The 22249-nt window shown below is 43.5% G+C and overlaps 1 protein-coding gene across 2 annotated transcripts in view; it reads right to left on the reverse strand.

The window, feature by feature from the left end:
- The window catches only part of TOP2B (DNA topoisomerase II beta), a 64993-nt gene extending 45364 nt beyond the window's left edge, over positions 1–19629 (reverse strand). The window contains exons 1-3 of one of the 2 annotated variants that reach the window (XM_055416735.2): positions 19475–19629; positions 1110–1265; positions 87–177 (exon numbers count right to left, since the gene is read on the reverse strand). In XM_055416735.2, coding sequence (XP_055272710.2) covers positions 87–177; positions 1110–1265; positions 19475–19537 — 310 coding nt within the window. In that variant the 5' untranslated portion in view covers positions 19538–19629. Of the gene's footprint in view, positions 1–86; positions 178–1109; positions 1281–19474 lie in introns of both variants that reach the window. The other variant, XM_055416734.2, reaches the window with a different exon arrangement.
- Between the last annotated feature and the right edge of the window lie 2620 nt (positions 19630–22249).

A 22249-nucleotide genomic window follows, 5' to 3' on the forward strand; every position in this document is an offset into this window, starting at 1 on the left:
AACTTGTAAGTTTGGCTTTACATACACAGAACATTATAAATGATATCAATAGAAACAAACGCATTAAATCTTAAACAAATACTCACCCAAAATTTCATCAAAGATCTTGTATAAACCCGGCACAAAGGTAACCTCTCTGCAATTCATTCCTACATCTTCATCATATACCCACATGAACTGTATTGAGAGAAAAATTTAAAAGAATTTATGGAGTAAAATTTTACAAAACATAAACCCGTATTTGTCATTTACACTGTAAATACTTAAGTCTTCAAAGTAGAAAAACATTATTACTTCAGTCACAAGCAACCTTACTGAATCCATATTCAATTTAAATAGCCTATAAATTGAGAAATCATTTGTTTTATATCAAGTCTGTCTTCTTACTCATAAAGTCAGCTTTAATGTAAGGCACCAAAAATCGTTAACTATTTAAACATGGAACTAGCCAGAAAGGTCATTCAGGTTTTTCCCCAAAGTGTTATGAAACCTAAACGAACTTTTTGGCCAACCCAATAAAACAGGAAAAAAACCAAATCATATTTACTTTACACTTTTGCTTCCCATGTTATATTTTCCAATAAATAAGCAGCACAGAGTAAAACAACATGAATGCAGCATGACGTTAGAGTCAAAGATATCTAGCTATGAATCCCAGCTCTCACTAGTTGAGGGATCTTTAAAAAAAAAGAGAAATCTATTTAAACTTCAGTGTCTTCATTTATAGAATGGAGAAAACAATGCCTGCTTTCCAAAACTGCTAAAATCAAATAAGATATAAAGTGTAAGCCAAGTAAGTATTAAACAATAGTCAATGTGTACATATAAATTCTATAATTTAAAATAAACCACAACCAGAACTTAAGAACTTTTAAGAAGTTCATACAGCACCATTTTATTATATACTTCCCTACACTCTATACTTCTCAGTTTTTATCTCCTAGTTTTATCAGCTCTAGTAGGAAATGAAGACATTTCTGCCTCTTAGATCATCTCCTTAGTGTTATTACCAGAGACATGAAATTATGTATTCACAAACCATATAACCACAAAAATGTTATTCAGTAGATACAGATATACATCTCATTTCAGTAAAATTTAATAACTACCTGTGTCAGTGGCTCCACTGACCCAATGTACGTATCAGGACGAAGGAGAATATGTTCGAGTTGTGTCTTTTTCTGATACACTCTCTCGACAGACAACTTCTTTGAAGAATCATTTCTGTTTGCAATTTCTGACTCTTCCTTTTTTGCAGCATTGTTCTGATCAAAAAGAGTCTAAAATTAACCAAAAAATCAAATTTAAATAACCTACCAAAGGGTAAACTAAAATGTATACGGACACATGACATTATTTTGTTGTTAAATAGAAAACCTATCTTTCAGGCTCATTTTTATTAAGTTATAAAAAACAATTCAACCCTGAATATTCATTAGAAGGACTGATGGTGAAGCTCTAATACTTAGCCATCTGATGCAGAGAGTCAACTCACTGGAAAAGACCCTGATGCTGGGAAAGATTGAGGGCCAGAGGAGAAGGGAGTGGCAAAGAATGAGATAGTTGGATAGAATCACTGACTCAATGGACATGAGTTTGAGCAAAATCTGGGAGACAGTGAAGGACAGGGAAACCTGGAACGCTGCAGTCCATGGTGTCGCCAAGAGTCGGACATAACTTAGCAACTAAACAACAAAAAGAACACAGGTCTATTTACTGACAGTTTAGTTCTTTTTGTAATATAGTGTGAAGGTGCAGTTTTGACTGAACCCAGAAAGCAGGTCAACATGAACACCAGAGCCTCTAGAATAGCCAACAACTATTCAATCAAGATGTAAATATTGCCCAGTTCTATAAGATACCAGATTAATGTTGTAGCGCTCAAAAAGAAGGACTTCCCTGGTGGTCCAGTGGTTAAGAATTCACTTGCCAATGCAGGGGTCACGGGTTCAATCCCTTGTCCAGGAAGATCCCACATCCCACAGAGCAACCAATCTCAGGGCTCCACAAGAGAAGCCACTGCAGTGCAAAGCCCATGCACTGCAGCTGGAGAGCAGCACTGGCTCTCGCAGCTAAAGACAGCCTGCGCACACCAGTGAAGACCCAGCACTGCCAACAGTCAGTTAAGAAACTAATTTCTAAAAACGTTCCAAGGAATGGCCGTTCTTATCAGGTTACAGGTTGGCAAGGACTGAACCTGGCTGACAGCAGGGGTCCCAAAAGATCCCTGATACAAGTTCCCCACCACTAGGCCACTGAAGACTACAGCAAAGAGGGGGCAGAAACAGTAGCCTCTGTAGCGAGTGTATGTAAGTCTGTTCTTTGCCAGTTCCATGGAGGCAGAAGTTGTAATTCTAATTCTTACAGCAGATAAGAATTCCAAACAAATTTCTGCAGGCTGCAGATTTTCCTGTTTTTTCAATAGCAGCAAGGAAAACATCTTTCTACTTCTGGAGCTCCCTAATGCTGACAAATTAGATATCTCACTAAGAGAGAGTTATTATGATAGCCTATCTTTTTCTTCTTTTTTGAGTCCCAAAGTAACTCAAACAAGACACAATGAGACGTTTTCATAGGTCTCTGAATTTTAGTAGAAATGAAGTAGAAGACAAACAATGAAAAATGGAGAGATTTTGTGCATCTCAACAAGCAAGCAGCGCACCACTTCAATCTGAGACTCAGACACATCCACACCATCATCTCAACAAGCAAGCAGCGCACCACTTCAATCTGAGACTCAGACACATCCACACCGTCATCTCAACAAGCAAGCAGCGCAGCACTTCAATCTGAGACTCAGACACATCCACACCGTCATCTCAACAAGCAAGCAGCGCAGCACTTCAATCTGAGACTCAGACACATCCACACCGTCATCTCAACAAGCAAGCAGCGCAGCACTTCAATCTGAGACTCAGACACATCCACACCGTCATCTCAACAAGCAAGCAGCGCACCACTTCAATCTGAGACTCAGACACATCCACACCGTCATCTCAACAAGCAAGCAGCGCACCACTTCAATCTGAGACTCAGACACATCCACACCGTCATCTCAACAAGCAAGCAGCGCACCACTTCAATCTGAGACTCAGACACATCCACACCGTCATCTCAACAAGCAAGCAGCGCACCACTTCAATCTGAGACTTAGACACATCCACACCATCGTCTCAACAAGCAAGCAGCGCACCACTTCGATCTGAGACTTAGACATATCCACACCATCATCTCAACAAGCAAGCAGCGCACCACTTCAATCTGAGACTCAGACACATCCACACCGTCATCTCAACAAGCAAGCAGCGCACCACTTCAATCTGAGACTTAGACATATCCACACCATCGTCTCAACAAGCAAGCAGCGCACCACTTCGATCTGAGACTTAGACATATCCACACCATCATCTCAACAAGCAGCGCACCACTTCGATCTGAGACTTAGACATATCCACACCATCATCTCAACAAGCAGCGCACCACTTCAATCTGAGACTCAGACACATCCACACCATCATCTCAACAAGCAAACACCGCACCACTTCAATCTGAGACTTAGACACATCCACACCATCATCTCAACAAGCAAGCAGCGCACCACTTCAATCTGAGACTTAGACATATCCACACCGTCATCTCAACAAGCAAGCAGCGCACCACTTCAATCTGAGACTTAGACATATCCACACCGTCATCTCAACAAGCAAGCAGCGCACCACTTCGATCTGAGACTTAGACATATCCACACCATCATCTCAACAAGCAGCGCACCACTTCAATCTGAGACTTAGACATATCCACACCGTCATCTCAACAAGCAAGCAGCGCACCACTTCAATCTGAGACTTAGACATATCCACACCGTCATCTCAACAAGCAAGCAGCGCACCACTTCAATCTGAGACTTAGACATATCCACACCGTCATCTCAACAAGCAAGCAGCGCACCACTTCAATCTGAGACTTAGACACATCCACACCGTCATCTCAACAAGCAAGCAGCGCACCACTTCAATCTGAGACTTAGACATATCCACACCATCGTCTCAACAAGCAAGCAGCGCACCACTTCAATCTGAGACTTAGACATATCCACACCATCATCTCAACAAGCAGCGCACCACTTCAATCTGAGACTTAGACATATCCACACCATCATCTCAACAAGCAAGCAGCGCACCACTTCAATCTGAGACTTAGACATATCCACACCATCATCTCAACAAGCAGCGCACCACTTCAATCTGAGACTTAGACATATCCACACCGTCATCTCAACAAGCAAGCAGCGCACCACTTCAATCTGAGACTCAGACACATCCACACCGTCATCTCAACAAGCAAGCAGCGCAGCACTTCAATCTGAGACTCAGACATATCCACACCATCATCTCAACAAGCACCGCACCACTTCAATCTGAGACTTAGACATATCCACACCATCATCTCAACAAGCACCGCACCACTTCAATCTGAGACTTAGACATATCCACACCATCATCTCAACAAGCACCGCACCACTTCAATCTGAGACTCAGACATATCCACACCATCATCTCAACAAGCAAGCATCGCACCACTTCAATCTGAGACTTAGACATATCCACACCATCATCTCAACAAGCAAGCACCGCACTTCAATCTGAGACTTAGACATATCCACACCATCATCTCAACAGACAAGCACCGCACCACTTCAATCTGAGACTTAGACATATCCACACCATCATCTCAACAAGCAAGCAGCGCACCACTTCGATCTGAGACTTAGACACATCCACACCGTCATCTCAACAAGCAAGCACCGCACCACTTCAATCTGAGACTTAGACATATCCACACCGTCATCTCAACAAGCAAGCACCGCACCACTTCAATCTGAGACTTAGACACGTCCACACCATCATCTCAACAAGCAAGCAGCGCACCACTTCAATCTGAGACTTAGACACATCCACACCATCATCTCAACAAGCAAGCAGCGCACCACTTCAATCTGAGACTCAGACATATCCACACCGTCATCTCAACAAGCAAGCAGCGCACCACTTCAATCTGAGACTCAGACATATCCACACCGTCATCTCAACAAGCAAGCAGCGCACCACTTCAATCTGAGACTTAGACATATCCACACCATCATCTCAACAAGCAAGCACCGCACCACTTCAATCTGAGACTCAGACATGTCCACACCGTCATCTCAACAAGCAAGCAGCGCACCACTTCAATCTGAGACTTAGACACATCCACACCATCATCTCAACAAGCAAGCAGCGCACCACTTCAATCTGAGACTCAGACACATCCACACCGTCATCTCAACAAGCAAGCAGCGCACCACTTCGATCTGAGACTTAGACATATCCACACCATCGTCTCAACAAGCAAGCAGCGCACCACTTCGATCTGAGACTTAGACATATCCACACCATCGTCTCAACAAGCAAGCAGCGCACCACTTCAATCTGAGACTCAGACACATCCACACCGTCATCTCAACAAGCAAGCAGCGCACCACTTCAATCTGAGACTTAGACATATCCACACCATCATCTCAACAAGCAAGCAGCGCACCACTTCAATCTGAGACTCAGACATGTCCACACCATCATCTTTAAAGTTATTATTAAAAGCACAGCAAATGTACATTTAAAAATCAAAATACACAACCTCTGAGTAGACTAAACTTTAGCAAGCTTTTAACAAACAAAACTTATGGAAATCCAAGCATCAATTATAATCTTCCAATGTCATAAATTTTACATAAAATTAAAGAGATTTTCTTACATATTCTTTGATTTATATGGTTACCCATTAACACTGCTCAGAGTCAATTAAAAATAGCTTTGGACATAAGAAAATAATTATTTCATAAAGTCTTCATATTTTGTTTCTGTCAAGTTAGTTGGATGATGAACTAGCAGGCCAGAAAAATGAACTATTGAACTATATTTTTTAAATGTCAGTCTCCAAATTTCTAATGATGTTCCTCACTTTTTGAGATAATTCATAGAAATTAAACAATAAAAACATAACTGATTTTTAATGGATCCTCAGAATAGTTAGTGGAGAAGGAAATGGCAACCCACTCCAGTGTTCTTGCCTGGAGAATCCCAGGGACGGGGGAGCCTGGTGGGCTGCCGTCTATGGGGTCGCACAGAGTCGGACACGACTGAAGTGACTTAGCAGAATAGTTAGAATATCATAATTACTAAGATCACATTCTTCAAGTGCTTAAGAATAATAAATACCATGCATTCAAAGGTGGATAACAGTAACCTCTTACCATTAACTTAGAACTGTTTGCAATTTTGGCATAAAGTTATATAGAACTTATAATAACCATGCAAGTGAGGCTTTCCTATCTCAGGCTACTCTTCCAAAACAAATCCCACCACAAAGAAAACATTTGTAAGATTAGACTCTCACAAAGGCCCACGGTTACCTAATCTGGGCTCTGCATTTGGCCCTGATAACATTGAGATACAGCCCAGAGGATCACGAAGAGTCAGACATGACTGAAGCAACTTAGCATGCATGCATACACGCAAAGTAGCACACAGGTATGGAAAACAGGGTGAAGACCTACCTCACTCCTCCTCCCAAGTGGGTACATGAGAATAGGGAATGTTTGGTTTGCACTACCAGATCCCCTATCAGTTTCAAAAAGCTGTCGTTTTTGCCAGAATAAACTCTCAAAAGTCAGAGACGATGCAAAAAGCAGTCTGCTTTGTCAGATTACTATTTGTAATTTTCCAGAGGAATATTACATAAATATTAAAAATAACTGTGATGATATACTTAAAGCATTTTATGCCAAACGATTTCTTCCTATCACAAGACAGATGTTGAGGAAAGGAAAAAAGGTATCATTCTATCTAAAGTACTGAAAGCATTAAGAAATACACATTATCTATAGAATATCACAATAAAACAGAGGGCTTGTAGATATTTCAAATCAATTCACAATGAAGATTTTAAATAATGTCAAAACTTCATGTAAACCTTTAAACCTATATTTCATTGAGTAAACACTTTTAATTGCCTATACCAAAAAATAGGTATGTTAATTATAAATTTCTCTTCCATAACTTTTATATGAAACTTTTACATAATCAGTTCAGTCGCTCAGTCATGTCCGACTCTTTGCGACACCATGAATCACAGCACGCCAGGCCTCCCTGTCCATCACCAAATCCCGGAGTTCACTCAAACTCATGTCCATCGAGTCGGTGATGCCATCCAGCCATCTCATTCTCTGTTGTCCCCTTCTCCTCCTGCCGCCAATCCTTCCCAGCATCAGAGTCTTTTCCAGTGAGTCAGCTCGTCGCATGAGGTGGCCAAAGTACTGGAGTTTCAGCTTTAGTATCAGTCCTTCCAATGAACACCCAGGACTGATCTCCTTTAGAATGGACTGGCTGGATCCAGTACATAATCAAGTACTTTTAAATCAGTAGCTTATTAAAACTATACTGTTTAGGGCTTTCCTGATGGCTCAGTGGTAAAGAATTCACCTGCCAGCGCAGGAGACATGGGTTTGATCCCTGGTCTGGGAAGCTCCCACATGCCATGGAATACAACTAAGCCTGCGCGCCACAACTCCTGAGCCCTTATGCCCTAGAGGCCATGCTCTGCAACAAGAGAAGTCACCACAATGAGAAGCTTGCACACCACAACTAGAGCAGCTCTCACTCGTAGCAACTAGAGAAAATCTTGCACCGCCATAAATAAACTGCTTTTTTATAAAACTATAGTGTCTAATGAATAAAGTTACAAAAGCATATTAAAAAATGTGAGTCCATTTTCATCAGAAAAAAATCGCACACAATATATACATGCCTAGGGAAAATATGAAATATACCCAACAGAATATCCACAAAAATTACTAGTGACAAGTAGAAATGCTTTTCATTTTCTCTCCTGATAGACATTTTCTAATCTTCTACAGTGAACATATATTAAAGCCTTTTAAAAGCTTATTAATTCATGTATATGAAAACATAATTAAGCTAGAGTAATACTGAAGGTGTCTTTTTCTCACTAGGATCTAGGCAAAAAGGTAAGAGAAACCAGAACAAACAAGCCCAGGGGTCCTGGCAGGAGTGCACACCGCACTCGGATGTATCTGTAAGACCTTCCTACCCTCCACCAATAGAGGAAAACATCTTGGAATGTGAAGTCAAGTGGGCCTTAGACAGCATCACTACGAACAAAGCGAGTGGAGGTGATGGAATTCCAATTGACCTATTTCAAATCCTGAAAGATGATGATGTGAAAGTGCTGCACTCAATATGCAGCAAATTTGGAAAACTCAGCAGTGGCCACAGGACCAAAGGTCAGTCTTCATTCCAATCCCAAAGAAAGGTAATGCCAAAGAATGCTCCAACTACCGCACAATTGCACTCATCTCACACGCTAGTAAAGACATGCTCAAAATTCTCCAAGTCAGGCTTCAGCAATATGTGAACCGTGAACTTCCAGATGTTTAAGCAGGTTTCAGAAAAGGCAGAGGCACCAGAGATCAAATTGCCAACATCCGCTGGATCATGGAGAAAGCAAGAGAGTTCCAGAAAAACATCTATTTCTGCTTCATTGACTATGCCAAAGCCTTTGACTGTGTGGATCACAATAAACTGTGGAACATTCTGAAAGAGATGGGAATCCCAGACCACCTGACCTGCCTCTTGAGAAACCTGTATGCAGGTCAGGAAGCAACAGTTAGAACTGGACATGAAACAACAGACTGGTTCCAAATAGGGAAAGGAGTACGTCAAGGTTGTATATTGTCACCCCGCTTATTTAACTTCTATGGAGAGTACATCATGAGGAACACTGGGCTGGAAGAAGCACAAGCTGGAATCAAGATTGCTGGGAGAAATATCAATAACCTCAGATATGCAGATGACACCACCCTTATGGCAGAAAGTGAAGAGGAACTCAAAGGACTCTTGATGGAAGTCAAAGAGGAGAGTGAAAAGCTTGGCTTGAAGCTCAAAAAACGAAGATCATGGCATCTGGTCCCATCATTTCATGGGAAATAGATGGGGAAACAGTGGAAACAGTGTCAGACTTTATTTTTGGGGGCTCGAAAATCCCTGCAGATGCTGATTGCAGCCAGGAAATTAAAAGATGCTTACTCCTTGGAAGGAAAGTTATGACCAACCTAGATAGCATATTAAAAAGCAGAGACATGACTTTGCCAACCAAGGTCCGTCTAGTCAAGGCTATGATTTTTCCTGTGGTCATGTATGGATGTGAGAGTTGGACTGTGAAGAAAGCTGATCACCGAAGAATTGATGCTTTTGAACTGTGGTGTTGGAGAAGACTCTTGAGGGTCCCTTGGACTGCAAGGAGATCCAACCAGTCCATTCTAAAGGAGATCAATCCTGGGTGTTCATTGGAAGGACTGATGCTAAAGCTGAAAGTCCAATTCTTTGGCCACCTCATGCGACGAGTTGACTCACTGGAAAAGACTCTGATGCTGGGAGGGATTGGGGGTGGGAGGAGACGGGGACGACAGAGAATGAGATGGCTGGATGGCATCACCAACTCAATGGACATGAGTTTGAGTGAACTCCGGGAGTTGGTGATGGACAGGGAGGCCTGCCGTGCTGTGGTTCACGGGGTCGCAAAGAGTCGGACACGACTGAGCGACTGAACTGAACTGAACTGAACCCTCCACCAAGCAGCAGCCTGCACTGCTCACTGACTCCAGGCAATAAACCCAGGAGGCTCTCCCCTGAGCGGTCTATTAGCTTTTCTGAGAGAAGCCTGGATTAATGGTCTCTAACAGCTCTTGTTTATTATTAGAAAGTTGCCCCCTGAATATTGTCCAAGCCACTAAAAACCAAAATCTGAGGGGAAGGGAAGAAAGTACAACTCTATACCCTTCAATGGGATGACCTGATCCCTTGAACAAACAGATATAAATACAACATCCTTAGCCTGAAAACAGAGAAATTAAAAGAAAAATGTTCATTGATCACTTTCCCCACAGTAATTATTACCACTATCTCAAACTCTTAAAAAGAAAGTCACTCTGAGTAGAAATTCAGTTGAAACACTGTTGCTGATAATATTCAGAAAAAAGATCAAGAAATTACCTTCAACAAAAACAGTCCAGCAAGCTCACATCTACATGTTTATAAAAAGCACTCTCAATCCCACACATGAAAAGGAGAATGATACATATTTGATACCTATGCATGCAGATTCACTTCAGTCATGTCTGACTCTTTGCCCACCAGGCTCCTCTGTCCATGGGATTCTCCAGGCAAGAATACTGGAGTGGGTTGCCCTTTCCTACTCGAGGGGATCTTCCACACCCAGGGATCAAACCTGTGTTTCTTACATCTCCTGCATTGGAGGGCAGGCTCTTTACCACTGTGCCATGGGAAGCCCCTTCAACACCTATAGGCTAAGAGAATTACGCTTATTTTCAACATTGAAAACAAAGGGTCTTCTGATTAAAAAATGATTCAACCTTTTCTTATCCTGTATGCTCACAGTATTTGTACTATGTATTGTTTGTTTTATGATATCTTGTACTATAGTAACTGAACTAAGTATTTCACATTGAATAAAAATTAATAGTATGCCCTCAAAAATAATCAGGTACCAAGAGCATTCTGAATAAATTTTCATTAGGGTTTGATGAAACTGAAATCCTAGGAGTTAAGTTTATCTGTAATTTATCTTAGTGTCTTTGTGTGGACAAATCAAACCACTGATAGCAGCAAATAATGGAATCTAAGCACCCAGGGCAACATTTTCACTCCCACATATAGCTAAAGACAATGAAAATGCAAAGTAAACCCATGTTAAAACATTCACCGTATGTCCACAGTTTTGATTCGTGATTAATCATTTGTGACTTATACATATGATGATGCCATAATCGGCTTTTTCTAAAGTTCAAAAGCTGACTGCCATGTTAGACAATGCACTAATGCACTGAGAATTTTTTAATTATAACGAAGATGTCAAAATATATAAAAATCTATTTTAAAATATTAATCTATTTTATAGCATTTTTACAATATTGCTAACTTGTAATAGAAGAATATAGATTTAATAATTATCAAAGATACAAGCTTTATCAAGAATATTTCTCAAGTACTAGAAAAGAAAAATTTTAAAACGAACTCCTAATTTCAGAAAGTATGTACCAAGATCATTCTGTAAAAAGGAAGATTCTTCCATTTACAGAGTGGTCACCTGATACACAGCAACTTGGGGCAATCACTCATAGTTTGTTTTTCTGTGGGAGAAAGAACTGCTGCCAAAGAGGGGAAAGGAGAGGGTTTGCCAGTTGGTGCAAAAAAGGAACTGAGCCGCTCCTCCACACTAGAGGCAGAGCACTCTCACCATCACCAGGCCGACAGGAGGTGGACTAGCAGAAGTTCAGCAACAAGCCTCCTGTATCTTCTACAGACTCCCTCTGAGCCACACTACAACTTCATAAAGTGCCTCCTCTTCTCTCCCTCAAGGCCGCCATGCTTTGATATTCATTTTATCACCCATACCAGCCTCACCCTATAACCATGGAGAGGGCCATGCTATCTACCCACCATTAATAAAAACAAAAACCACAATGTGTCTCCAGAAATGCCCTCCGAAACCAAGGGACAGGAGAGAAGTTAGAAGATGAGGGATACTTTAATATCATAAAAAATGCTTAAATGTCCACAGTGAAAATAAAAAATACTTTCTCTAAAAAGAATCCAAATCAGAAAGAAGTAAAACTGTCACTAATTGAAGAGGAAATGATATTATGTAGAGAAAACCCTAAAGACTCCACCATAAAATTATTAGAGCTAACGAACAAATTTAGGAAAGCGCTGGATACAAAATCAAAAATCCACTGTGTTTCTGCAAACTAACAGTGAATTGTCAGAAACTGAGAAAACAATCCCACTTACAACAGCAACAACAAAAATTAAAATATCAGGAATATATTATTATATATATAATATACAATAACATATATGACATATAATGATATATTTTATATATATATAGTGTGTGTGTATATATATATATATATCATATATATTCTGTGGAGCATTCAGGATCTTAGTTTCCCAACCAGGGATCGAACCCCCTGCAGTGGTAGTGTGGCATCTTAACCACTGGACGGCCAAGGAAGTCCCTACCTAGGAAAAAATTTAAACAAGGAGGTAAAAGACCTCAGTACTGAAAACTATAAGACACTGATTAAAGAAACTGAAGACAAAAATAAGTGGAAAGAAATTCTGTGTTCACGGAATAGAAGAATTAATATTGCTAAATTGTCCAATTTCCCAAGGCAATCTTGCAGATTCAATGTAACTCGTATCAATATTCCAACACTTTTCACAGAAATAGAATAAACAATCTTAAAATTTATATGGAACCACATAACTGAACTGCCCAAGCAATCTTGACAAAGAACAAAGCTGGAGTATCACACTCCCAAATTTAAAACTTTATTGCAGGGACTTCCTGGGGGCTTCCCTAGTGGCTCAGATGGTAAAGAATTGATCCCTGGGTCGGGAAGATCCCCTGGAGAAGGAAATGGCAACCCACTCCAGTGTTCTTGCCTGGAGAATCCCATGGACTGAGGAGCCAGGTGGGCTGCCGTCCACGGGGCCACAGAGAGCCGGACACGACGAGCGAAGAACTTTCACCTCTCCCTGGCAGCCCAGTGGTTATGACTCTGCACTTCCAACGCAGGAGAACTAAGATCGCACACACCCCATGGCGCAGGCAAAAAAAGAAAAACTAACTGTATTACTATTTACAAAGTAATATAGTAATCAAAACAGTATGGTAATAGCATTAAAAAAAAAAAAAAAGATCAGTGGAACAGAACAGACCCCGGAAATAAACCCAAGCCTACATGGTCAATTACTTTATGACAAAGTTGGCAGGAATATACACTGGGAAAAGGACAATCTCTCCAATAAGTGGTATTAAGGGACTTCCGTGGTGGCTCAGTGGTAAGGAATCTGCCTGCCAGTGCAGGAGACAAGGGTTTGATCCCTGACATGGGAAGATCCCAGATGCCACAGAACAAGTAAGCCCGTGAGCCTCAACTACTGAGTCTGTGCTCTAGAGCCTGGGAGCCACGACTACTGAAGCCCAAGGCACCCCAGAGCCCACGCTCCACAACGAGAGAGGCCACACAGCAACTAGAGAGGCGGCCCCGCTCACAGCAACCAAGACCCAGCGCAGCCAAAAATAAAATTACAAATAAGTGGTGTTGAGGACAAAAAGGACAGCCACATGCAAAAAAATGAAACTGGACCCCTATCTTACACCATACAAAAAATAACACAAGATGATTAAAGACTTGAAACCATAAAAGTCCTAGAAGAAAACCAGGAGGACACGCTGTGACATCAGTCTTGGCGATGTCAAGCCAAGACTTGACCCCAAAGCAAAAATAAACACGTAAGACTACAACAAACTAAAAAGCTCTGCACAGCAAAGGAAAACCACTGAACATAAAAGGCAAACTACCAAACGGGAGAAAATATCTGTAAACCACATACCTGATAAAGAGTTAATATTCAAAATAGATAAAGAATTCATACAACTCGAGAGCAAAAAATGGATTCAGTAAAAATTGGGCAGCAGATATAAACAGACATCCTTCCAAAGATGACATATGGCCAACGGGTATATGAAAGGTGTTCAGCGTCACTAATCTCAGGGAAATGCAAATCAAAACCACAGTGAGATACCACTTCACACCTGTTAGAATGGTTATTATTGAAATAACAAGTATTGGCAGAATGCGGAGAACAGGAACCCTTGTGCACACTGGTGTACATTCTGTACACTGGTGCAGTCACTATCTAAAACAATATCAAAGTCCCTGAAAAAATGTAAAACAGGATTACCATATGACCCAGCAACTCCACTCCCAGGTATTTACACGAGGAAAATGAAAACACTACTTTGAGAAGATATATGCACCCCCAGGTTCACTGCAGCACGGTTTACAAAAGCTAAGACAAGGAAGCAACATACATGTCCATCAGTGAACGAATGGATAAAGAAAACGTGGTGCTCATAAACAGTGGAGTATTATTCAGTCACAAAAAAGAATGAAATCTTGCGATCTGGAACAACATGGGTAGATTTAAAGAGGATTCTCATTTAGTGAAATAAGTCAGAGCGAGAAAGACAAAAATACTGTACGATCTTACTTATACTTGGAATCTAAAGCAAAACAAAAAACCAATCTGTATCTATTTATCCATAGATACAGAGAACAAATCAGTGGTTGCCAGAGTTGAGGGCGGGGAGGGGAATAGGTGAAAGCAGTCAAAAAGCACAAACTTCCGGTTATAAAATAACTAAGTCCTAGGATGGAATGTACAGAAAGGCAACTATAGTTAACAGCACCGTGTTGTATAGTTAATAATACTGCGGTGTTAAGAGTAGGTTTTTAAAATTTCATCACAAGGAAAAAAATATGTAACTATGTATGGTGATATTAACTATCACCATACTGTGATTTGTGGTGATCATTTTGCAATACAAAAATTTTCTCTGACTCAAAAATGAAAATACTAATCACTGGATTTTAATATAAAGAAGGGGAATACAAGTGTGTGTGTGTGTACACGAACACATGTGCACACACATGGGCACTCATCTAAGAGTTTACTGTGTGCAAAGCACTGCAGGAATTAAATGAATACTCTCAAGCTTCATAAAAGTTCCAAGAAGTAGCCACTACTACTAATGACTCCCTTCTTACAGCAAGCAAACTGAGGTTTGAAGAACTTAAGCTCACAAGGTTAGTGTGGAAAAGCTGAACTATGAAACCAGGTGGCATGATTTTGTACCCCATATTTGTAAAAGGCATCATGCTTGCAATGTTACTCAAAATACATACACCTTGAAAAGGAAGTATACTCCCTGGTCTTTCATGTGAAAGTAAAAGAAAGGTTATTAGAAAGAGGTATACACGTATTCCTCAGGAGGATTTCCTCTTTTTACCTTGTGATATCACCATATCAAAGACATATTGCTTTGGTTGTAACGTTTTAAGCAGGGGAATGTGTACAGGATGGTAAAGAACATAGTGAAAGTGAAGTGAAAGTCGCTCAGTCATGTCCGACTCTTTGCAACCTCATGGACTGTATAGTCCATGGAATTCTCCAGGCCAGAATACTGAAGTGGGTAGCCTTTCCCTTCTCCAGGGGATCTTCCCAACCCAGGGATCAAACCCAGGTCTCCCGCATGGCAGGCGGATTCTTTATCAGCTGAGCCACCAGGGAAGCCCAAGAATACTGGAGTGGGTAGCCCATCCCTTCTCCAGCAGATCTTCCCAACCCAGGAGTGGAACCAGGGTCTCCTGCATTGCAGGCAGATTCTTTCCCAACTCAGCTATGAGGGAAGCCCATAGGGCTGGTTTAAACCCCACCTTTGCCTTAGCCATGTAATGCACTTTTTGTTACCTAATCTGTAAGCTCCTGTTTACATCTCTGGAAACGGCTATAATTTTACTGATCTCCCCTCTTTAAAAATGGGTCCTATTTACATTAAGATTTTTAAAAATACAGAAGAGGTGTTTTGTTTTTAACAAACTGAGTAAAATGCAACTGTTGCTACCAGTATTTAATGGTGAACACACTTCAATTCAGAAAAGTTAGAACAGTCTATAAAAACTGTTTCTAAATACTGCGATTAGTTACTTGAGAATGTATCTAAAGAACATTACAACCTTACCACTTGTCCTAAGGGCAGAAGACTTTTCAGAAGTTAGTATGTCAACTATCTAATTGGTTAACAATAACTAAGTTTGGACTAAGTATCCAGCTTATTGCTAAAAACTATAAAGGATACATGGTCTCTGACTTTAAGAGCTAATAACCTAATTGTTAAAACAAAGGTATCACACAGTGAAAATTACATTAAAAAGAACATTTATGTTTGATAAGCCATAAGGGTAACAAAACTTTGGTGAGACTCTGAGCTAGCCTTCAAGTGTTATTTATTTAGACCAGTAAAAAGAGAAGGAAGAGGCGGTCCTATTGGAAGACGTAAACAAAAAGTGACAGAAACAAGTGTGATGCGCAGGGGACGAGTGAAGAGGTAACTCTAACTACGAGGACAATATGGAATAAATGTCAACTGTAACATAGGTTATAAAAAACTGACTTGAAAATCTGGTTGAGGAGTTTAGACTTACAAAAATAAGCCACTAAAGCAAAATTTTTAATACAAATATTTAAACAGTATTTATATACACAGTCATGTTTCCTAAACTAGAAATATTGATGGTCAAAAAAGTTTTATATTTCATTCAATTTTTAAAAACTCTATGGTTAACAGTAATTTTATACTTAATAAGCTTACATTTTAGAAATACTAAAATATTAACAAATAAAGTGGATTTGCTTCGCTTCAAATAATGAAAAAGGGAAAGATGAGTGACCACTGAAGCCTGATGATAAGAGTCTCTGCATCATTCTGGCAATCATAATTGTATAGGCCTAATATTTTCCATTATAATGTTCTTTTTAACCTACCAAATTACAGTAGTACTGGGAAAAGATGAATATTCATAAAGAGATCAACTGTATTCTAATATTTCCATACATTTATTTTTTGCAACCACCTAAACATGATAAAAGACTGACTGAATGAAACAGATTGCTGCTGCTGCTAAGTCACTTCAGTCGTGTTCGACTGTGTGACCCCATAGACGGAAGCCTCCCAGGCTCCCCTGTCCCTGGGATTCTCCAGGCAAGAACACTGGAGTGGGTTGCCATTTCCTTCTCCAATGTGTGAAAGTGGAAAGTGAAAAGTGAAAGCGAAGTCGCTCAGTCATGTCCGACCCTTAGCGACCCCATGGACTGCAGCCTACCAGGCTCCTCCATCCATGGGATTTTCTAGGCAAGAGTACTGGAGTGGCTTGCCATTGCCTTCTCCGAATGAAACAGATTACTAGTCTACAAATCAAATTTTACAAACTAAAAATTAATTCAAGAAATTCTGTTTGCTTCAGAGAAGCCTTCACAGCTGTTGTCAATTTTTACTCAAAATAGTTCTACTATAGTACTTACATTTGTCACTTATTAATTTAAAAAAAAAAAAACTTGTTAAGATACTGCAAATCAAACATAAACCCAATGCACTATTAAAAGAAGTTAATAATTTTAACCCACTGTGCTTTGTGGTTTCAGATACTGAAATTTGAACTCTGGGGAAGTGACGATGTTAAACACTACCTGGCAGCACACATCCCAACACTTGGCATTACCACACCCCCAGCTCCCTAAAAAGAAGAACAACATCAGGGACTAATTCCATTTTTATTTCTTCCCATTACCCACAAAGAGGCAGCAACATAACATGTTTCAATAAAGCAAGCAAAATTAACCATCTTCAGAAACAGATGACCTCCGCAACAAATCCCTGAACTCTTGCAAAGGAATAAAATGCTTTCACTCTGGCTCAAAGATATTCTGTGTGAAAGCAACTTTACACTCCTTAATGTGTGCTTCTTGAGCTTCACTGACAAAGGCAAACATTTATTAAGCTCAGCAATGTGCTACATATATTGTCTCATTTAATTACCAATGCAACCTTATTTTACAGATGAAGAAATAGGTTTAGAAAGATTAGGCCCCTTCCTGCAAAGTCCCAGTGACTGTTAGAGACAGGATCCAAATCTACCTCAATCTGACAAAGTCCATGCTCACAACCACTTCCCTATATTGCCCCCGATAAAATTAAACTATGGCCTATGGTCAATGATGTGTATTACGGACATAAAGATGCCCACATAACCCAACTTAAATTTAAAGCAAGCATCAAATCTTAAAATGAACTTACGAAGTGACTACCTTTTTAATAAAGTTCTAATTCAACAGGAGGATATAATTTATAAATAAAAAAGTGATTTTTACTTTAATCTTGCTCTATTTTCCTTAATAGTTTTTCTAATGGGAAAATATTTAATCAGTAAGTCAATTTTAGTTTCAAATGAATTTTTCTGATTTTGAATGATATCCTCTAAGTTTCATCAAACTTTTTATATGAATGCAAAGAAAATTTTATATTGAGCGTGAAAGAAAAAGTGGTCATTTAATCATCTACAAAATTAACTAACAGTAAACAAAACACTGCTTTTAACTGTTAAAGCTAACCAATTCAATCTTGGAGCAAAATATTTACCATTACAGAGAATCAGCAGTTCTCAGAGGAAACACTGATCAGGCCTCAACAGTTCCAAACAGTGAATAAGAACCATCTGGCTAACACAGAAAGTGTTGTTATTTTCAGAAATTGTTTGATTTTAGTAACAAGGGTAAAAGGCCCCCAACCCCCATGTTCACAGGGATGGCTAACTTCTTATCAACACTTCCTCTTTCCTGGCTCTAGTCTATTCCTGCATACTATACATTACTGAAGTAACAGGCAAAATTCGGTGAGATCCAGCAATGACAGTGTGCACGTTGGCATGCAAATATAAATATACAGTTTCGTGTTATCAGTAACATCCTTTTTACAAGGAATGCTCAACTGCTATTCACCTCACCTAACCCTCACCCAAACCAAAAAAAGACGAACTTTCTAAAAAAAGAAAAAACAACAACAACACGCCAATACGAAAGTTTCCTTAGGTGTTTTGAAAAAGGGAAGGTCCATTGAAAAAGTCCCTGGGAAAACGTAACGCTTTTTACTTTTCTCCTGGATTCACAGCCAGTTGGCTGAGCTGGGCTGTGTGTGTATAGGAAGTGACCCTGGTCTGAACTCGGTGCTGAGCAAGTGAAATGCGGGTGAATTATCGATCCGCCGTGGGAATCGGATCCCTCTAAGGTCTTCCCTCCTCTACTACTTTGCCAGCAGGAACTGAGCGCAGCCGCAAGCCTTCACCTCCAGGTCGAGCCACTCGGGTCACCTCGCCAACACTCCCCGCGCAGCCCCCACCCCGTCTGGCCGGCGATGCTGACACAGGTAAGCGCTGCTTTCAATAATCCCGCCGTGACAGATGGACGCCCTGCAGTGTAACATTCAATGCGGCGGACGGCGTCCCGAGCGCGCTTTCCACCCGGCGAGCCTCTCGGGACCGAAGGGTGCTGGCCCGAGCCCAGTGCCCCGGCCAAACCCATTCTCCTCCGAGAGGAGGGTGTCAGCCGCGGTTCAGCATTTACAACACAGACACACGCGCGCACACACACACTCGCGGGCGGGCGCCTCTCCCGAGGCTCTCGGGACACATCCCAGGACACCGGCACACACGCACCGCCGCCGCCGCGGGGCGCCGCACACGGACAGCTCCTCGCCCAAGTTTCAGGTGCGCGTGGCGCGCTCGAACCTCCGCCGAGGCGGAGAAGAAAGAGGGGCGGCCCGCCGGGGCGCGCGCTGGGGCCGGGTTCCGCGCCCTCCCGCCGCCCCCCGCGCCGCGGGCGGGGAACAATGCCGCGCCCGGACGCCCGCCCGCCCGCCCCGCCGCCGCACTCACCACCCAGGTCAGCGCCCCGTGGCCGCCGGCTCCCGCGCCGCCGCCGCCGCCCGCCTTGGCCATGGCGCGCCGCCGCCGCTCCGGGCCCGAGGCCGCCGCCCGCCGCCCGCCGGCCCCCGCGGCGCTGCGCCCCGACCGCGCGCCCGCCGCGCCCCTAGCGGCGCCGCCCCCCGCGCCCCATCGCCGAGCGCGCAGAGGAGGCCGCGCCGCCCGCCGCCCTCACACTCGAGGCGCGCGGCCGCGGCGCCCGGGCCTAGCGCGGCCCCGAGGCGGCGGCGCCGGAGCAGGAAGCGCCGAGGCCGGCGCTGGGCGGCGGCGCGGCCTCCTGTGCGCGCTCGGCCGGGCCGAGGCCCCGAGCGCGGGCGGCGGGCGCGGGCGGCGGCCGGGCGTCCGGGCGCGGCGGGGACGCGGCGGCGGCGCCCTGTCGCTTCGCAGGCTGCGCGGAGGCCGCCCCTCGGGGAGCTGCAGCGAGGCCGCCGCTGAAGCCGAAGCTGCGCGTGTCGGCCGCGTCGCAGCCCGACGTCCTCACAGCCGCTCGCCGAGACGGACAATAAGCGGAGCCGCCGCGGCCGCGGTCGCCTCCCTCCCGTCCGGCATAACAGCGCACACACACTCGCGCCCAGGGAGGGCTGAGGAAGGCCGGCGGGGAGCGGGCGGGCGAGCGGCCTGCCCCGCTGTCACTCACGGCGCGGCGCCCAATCGGGGCCCTGTCGCCAAGCCTCTCGGCCTATCGCAAAATTCCAAGCCCCCCCGGAGGGGCGGGACCCGAGGGGCGGAAACGTCATTGCGGGTAGCAACCGAAGGGAAGACTCGGGGTTTTTGTTGCGTGTGTGTGTCTGTGTGTGTGTGTGTGTGTGTGTGTGTGTGAGTGCGTGCGTGTGTGCGTGGTGCGGTGTGTGGTGTCTCTGAGGGCTTTTTCCGTTTGAAGGCTGCGCAGGGGCTGCTGTCAGGGGTCACTTGAGGGCGGCGACGGATGAGGGTCGCCTTCGCCTCGGCTCGCTTTTGCATCCGCCAGGCTTGCGGTTTCCTCCAGACCGGCGGGCGAGGCGGGGCGCTGCTCCTCGGCCCGGGGCCGCGCGCGGGCGCCGGAAGACGCCGCGGGCGGCCCGGAGAGAAAGTACTTTCTACGGAGCGGCCGTGGCGGCCGGCGGGGCGCTGCGCGGGCTGCTGCGAGGGGAGGCCGGGGGCAGCGCCGCCGAGAGCGGGCCGCGCTCAGGCCGGCCCTCCTCCGTCTCCCCTCTCCCGCCGCGGGCCCGCTCCGCTGCAGGGACACCCGCTCCGCTGCGGGGACACCCGCTCGGAAGGAACGCGCCGAGGCGGCTCCGGGAGAGGCGGCCGCGTCGGCCCCGTCGGTGACCTTCCCGCCCCTCCAGACAATGAGCGCGCGTCCCGGTCACTTCCGAGCCTCCTCGGCCCTCCGCCGTGCGCCCCGGTCTGCAGGAGGCAGCACGTTTCCCCTTTCGGAGTCCCCGCGCACGACCTGAAAGCTGGCTAAGAGAACCACCCACACCTAGCTTGCGACCTCAGCCTGGCCGCCGGAAACGGCTTGACTTCTTGGGGAGAAATCCATGCCAACCCTGTGCCAGGCTGGGCCACGGGCTCAACATAAAAACCCGGGCCTCGGTTTCAAGTCGTTTATAACCTGGCTCCTGAGACAGGCTAAAAGGGAGCTAACCATCAACCAACATGAGTCCTTGAGGGCACGACATGCCACCAAGTAGCTGGGACAAGAGAGCTTTTTGAGAAGGTGAAAACCTTATTGCTGCCTGGCCAAAGGTGTGTTTTGTGAACTTCCAACTGTGTGTTTCCCCTCGAGGGGAAACAAAAATGTCTCGGGTCACAGCTTTCAACTGACTTCAGAATCTAAAGAGGTGGAGAACTCTGAAAGGTTGAAATAATTTAAACATAGTTGTTCTTAATTAGCTCTCTAGCGACCATGTAATTTTGGCATATCTGGGACTTTAGTCCAGAACAGTGAAGCCTTTCTTTACCTTGAACTTGAGGTGCCAGCTTGTAAATCAGACCAGGGTCTAGTCTGCGCAGAACCTGATCAGCTAAGTATCCCTGCCTTGTTATTTTCCCTTCATGGACCTCTCTGCTTACACCTCCTTAAATTGAGGATTTTTGCTCTTGTATTTATTGTGTCTTTACTTCTTCAAAGTACACATATATTCTACAGGTTTGAAAAGGGGTAAATAATTAAGGGCTCTGAGTTTTTTTAATAAAGATATATGCATTAAATAGAAGCCAAGCTATAAAATTTTTACTCATAACTTTTTCTTTAAAGTCAGTTTTCAAAGCTCTTCAATCTCAAATTTTAGAATGAATAAAATCATATATTCAAAAGCCAGATGGGTTAATGGAAACTCATGTTCATCTTTTCACTTGCTTCATATGTGAGGTACTGAGGTCTTTAGCCTTCTAAGCATGAAAACCCTCTAGTAAATGTAGCTTGACCCTCTAGCAAATGTAGCAAGATTATTCTCTTGAAAATACTGACTTACCTTAAAAAAATCACAAATAAAGGAGCTGTTGAATAGAAATACAAATCAATAGTTTAAAGCAGAGCTTCACAATAAATGGGAAAAAGTACCTAGATCACAAGCTTCTCACCTCCCGAAGACACAATGACCTGTTTAACCTCAGGCAGCCAACAAAATGTATTTATGATAAAAAGTGATTGTATTGAACTTCAGTGCAGCATTCCCTTCTGGGACTTTGTCAGATAACTTCCATTTACTGAGTAATCATAGCAATAATTGCCATATTAAAAAG

The sequence above is a fragment of the Moschus berezovskii genome, chromosome 26 (genome assembly GCF_049115385.1).
Source record: "Moschus berezovskii isolate FMDL1 chromosome 26, NW_MosBer_1.0, whole genome shotgun sequence".
Lineage (NCBI taxonomy): Eukaryota > Metazoa > Chordata > Mammalia > Artiodactyla > Moschidae > Moschus > Moschus berezovskii.